Source organism: Nannospalax galili, unplaced genomic scaffold, assembly GCF_000622305.1.
Source record: "Nannospalax galili isolate Female #2095 unplaced genomic scaffold, S.galili_v1.0 scaffold411, whole genome shotgun sequence".
Taxonomy (NCBI): domain Eukaryota; kingdom Metazoa; phylum Chordata; class Mammalia; order Rodentia; family Spalacidae; genus Nannospalax; species Nannospalax galili.
Genome location: NW_008329714.1, coordinates 72,274 through 75,311, shown reverse-complemented (window position 1 = coordinate 75,311; position 3,038 = coordinate 72,274). Strand labels below are relative to the sequence as shown.

Sequence of the window (3,038 nt, the reverse complement as noted above, 5' to 3'; positions counted from 1 at the left end):
CCCCCCAGCCCCCCCCCCCCAAAAAATCCCCAAACTTGTGAATGGAAGCATATGTGCGGCTACTGCTTTGTGACATAAACCCATGTGCCTTCCTGGGCACTGTGTGGGTGGCAGCGTCAGACAAACTGGTCTGTGATACACAAGTGCTAACAACAGACGGTGACTGGCTCCAGCCAGATCTAGAAACTGGGGAAGGTAACAGGATAATGATGCCTGTCAGCCTATTGTGGTCATCCTGGGCCTCGCAGGTGACCAAGCTGGGAGTTTCCTGGGTGCTGGAGGGGGCCTTTGCTGTTGTCACTCACTGTGCCACACCCCACAACAGGGAGAAGATGAGCTTGGGCTGCCCTGAGCCCGAGCCTCTCCACTCCCTGCCCTGCTGCGGGCCAGGGGCCGCCCCTGGGCCAGGTACAGGTGTGCCCCTCCTCACAGAGGACATGCAGGCACTGACTCTCCGAACACTGGCGGCCAGTGATGTCACCAAGCATTATGAGCTTGTCCGGGAACTGGGCAAAGGCACCTATGGGAAGGTTGACCTGGTGGCTTACAAGGGCACAGGTGAGTATTGGTAGGACAGTAAGGTATTAAGTTTGGGGTGGGGACATGACTGGGCCCTCTTGGGGCAGAGTAGGTGGTCATGTGGAGAGGATGCACTGAGATAAGGGAGGAGTTGGCCAAATGCCCAGACTGGAGTAGGCTGTTTTGCCCTTTGACACAGATATGGCCAGAAGCCTCTGGAGTCAGGGGCATGGCACTGCTGGAAACTGTGCTTGGAGAACAGTGGTGACAGCTGATTAGGGAACTGGAATGAGGTGAGGGCAGGTCTTTGGGAACAGAATGCCTCATTTCGAGGGTAGTGGGAGATGGCCCTGTAAGGTCCATCTGGGTTTCTGTTTCTCACATAAGGATAGACCCTAATGTTTAGAGAATCAGTCAAGGTCACAGTTCCAGAGATTTGGACTTGCTAGAGAGGAGCTTCTGTTGCTGAGACAGCAGGGAGAACACTGGCATGGGGTCACCTCACTGTGTGACCTTGGGCAAGAAATGTAATCTGTAGGTAACAGTGCCTACCTTATTGGGTCATTGAGTCATGTGGGGTGTAAATGTGAAGTGCTGAAGGCAGGGCCTGTGGTATGACCATTGCATAACTGTGCCCAGGGGCACACAGCCTGCCCAGTATTGAGTATCAGTGTCCTGTAGGGTTGTGTCCCTTCTTTATTTATCCTTTGGCAAGTATTTGCTAGTACCTATTGTGTGATGGAGTCTGGAGATGGGGTCAAGGCAGGCTCCTGTGCTCAGACAATCATGCTCCAACTGGGAGGACAGATGAGTATTTAGTGTGGCAGGGAAACATGATTTGGGGCAGGAGGCAGCAAGCCCTCCTGGCCATCCTTCTCAGGGGCTTCAAACTGGGGTAGAAGCCCTAGATTGGGCCCACTCCGACTGGGTGGCCTTAGGCAAGTCCTCTCCACATCATTGAGATCGTTTTCCATCCACATGATGAGGACTTGGGTGGGGACAATCAGCATTATTGCAGGGGCAGGTTGTATAGCCAGATGTGGGGATGCATCTGTGAAGGAGAGGGCCTCACCACTGTTGCTGTGGCCCCTGCCAGGCACCAAAATGGCCCTGAAGTTTGTGAACAAGAGCAAGACAAAGCTGAAGAACTTTCTGCGGGAAGTGAGCATCACTAACAGCCTGTCATCCAGCCCCTTCATCATCAAGGTCTTCGATGTGGTCTTTGAGACTGAGGACTGCTATGTCTTTGCCCAGGAGTATGCACCTGCCGGGGACCTGTTTGACATCATCCCTCCCCAGGTATTTGGGGTGGTGGTACAGAGAGGGGAGATGGTTGCTGGAGTTCCCAGAGTATGAAACTGGGGGTGGAGTCAGGCCATGATCAGCAAGTAAGCTGGGTGTGATAGTGCATGCCTGTAAACTCAATTGGGAGGTGGAAGCAGAGGTTGGGAAGATCATGGGTTCAGTACCAGCTTGGGTTGGATAGTAAGACACTTCAAAATTCCAGGGGCTAGGGAGTATAGCTCAATGGTGGGGTACCTGTCCAGGGAGCATTCAACTTGGGTTGACTCCTGATAACTGCAAACAAGAACAAGTATTCAGGCCCCAGAGGAGGTGACCCTGGGGTAAGGAGTCTAGATGCTTGGTTAAAATCTGTCCTTCCACTTGAGTAAGGCTTCAAAAGCCATGTAGCTAAGGAACAGAAGGGTTGTCCTGGTTGTCTGGGAGGACGACAGCTGGCACAAGGAGCAAGAAAGACCCTGACGGGGCATGGCAGGAGAGTGGTACCCCCGGGTGGCAGGGCTCGAAAGGAGAGGGAACTGGCAAGGACAGGCATGCCCGGTCACTCCTGAGCTGCTCTGCCCACTTCTGGCAGGTGGGGCTCCCGGAGGACACCGTGAAGCGCTGTGTGCAGCAGCTGGGCCTGGCGCTGGACTTCATGCACGGCCGACAGCTGGTGCACCGCGACATCAAGCCCGAGAACGTGCTGCTGTTCGACCGCGAGTGCCGCCGCGTGAAGCTGGCAGACTTCGGCATGACGCGGCGCGTGGGGTGCCGCGTGAAGCGCGTGAGCGGCACCATCCCGTACACGGCGCCCGAGGTGTGCCAGGCGGGCCGTGCCGATGGCTTCGCGGTGGACACGGGCGTGGACGTGTGGGCATTCGGTGTGCTCATCTTCTGCGTGCTCACTGGCAACTTCCCGTGGGAAGCGGCGTCGGGCGCCGACGCCTTCTTCGAGGAGTTCGTGCGCTGGCAGCGCGGCCGCCTGCCCGGCCTGCCCTCGCAATGGCGCCGCTTTACCGAGCCGGCGTTGCGCATGTTCCAGCGGTTGCTGGCGCTGGAGCCTGAGCGGCGCGGCCCGGCCAAGGAGGTCTTCCGCTTCCTCAAACACGAGCTCACTTCTGAGCTGCGCCGCCGGCCATCGCACCGCGCCCGCAAGCCGCCTGGGGACCGCCTGCCCGCGGGGCCGCTGCGCCTCGAGGCTCCCGGGCCGCTGAAGCGCACCGTGCTGACCGAGA

General features: G+C 57.4%; 1 protein-coding gene across 1 annotated transcript in view; it reads left to right on the top strand.

The window, feature by feature from the left end:
• Sbk1 (SH3 domain binding kinase 1) overlaps positions 1 to 3,038 on the top strand; it is a 44,101-nt gene that overhangs the window by 38,453 nt on the left and 2,610 nt on the right. The window contains exons 3-5 of the mRNA XM_008841593.3: positions 326 to 558; positions 1,616 to 1,818; positions 2,396 to 3,037. Of these exons, the coding sequence (XP_008839815.1) occupies positions 326 to 558; positions 1,616 to 1,818; positions 2,396 to 3,037 (1,078 nt within the window). The remainder of the gene's footprint in view (positions 1 to 325; positions 559 to 1,615; positions 1,819 to 2,395; position 3,038) is intronic.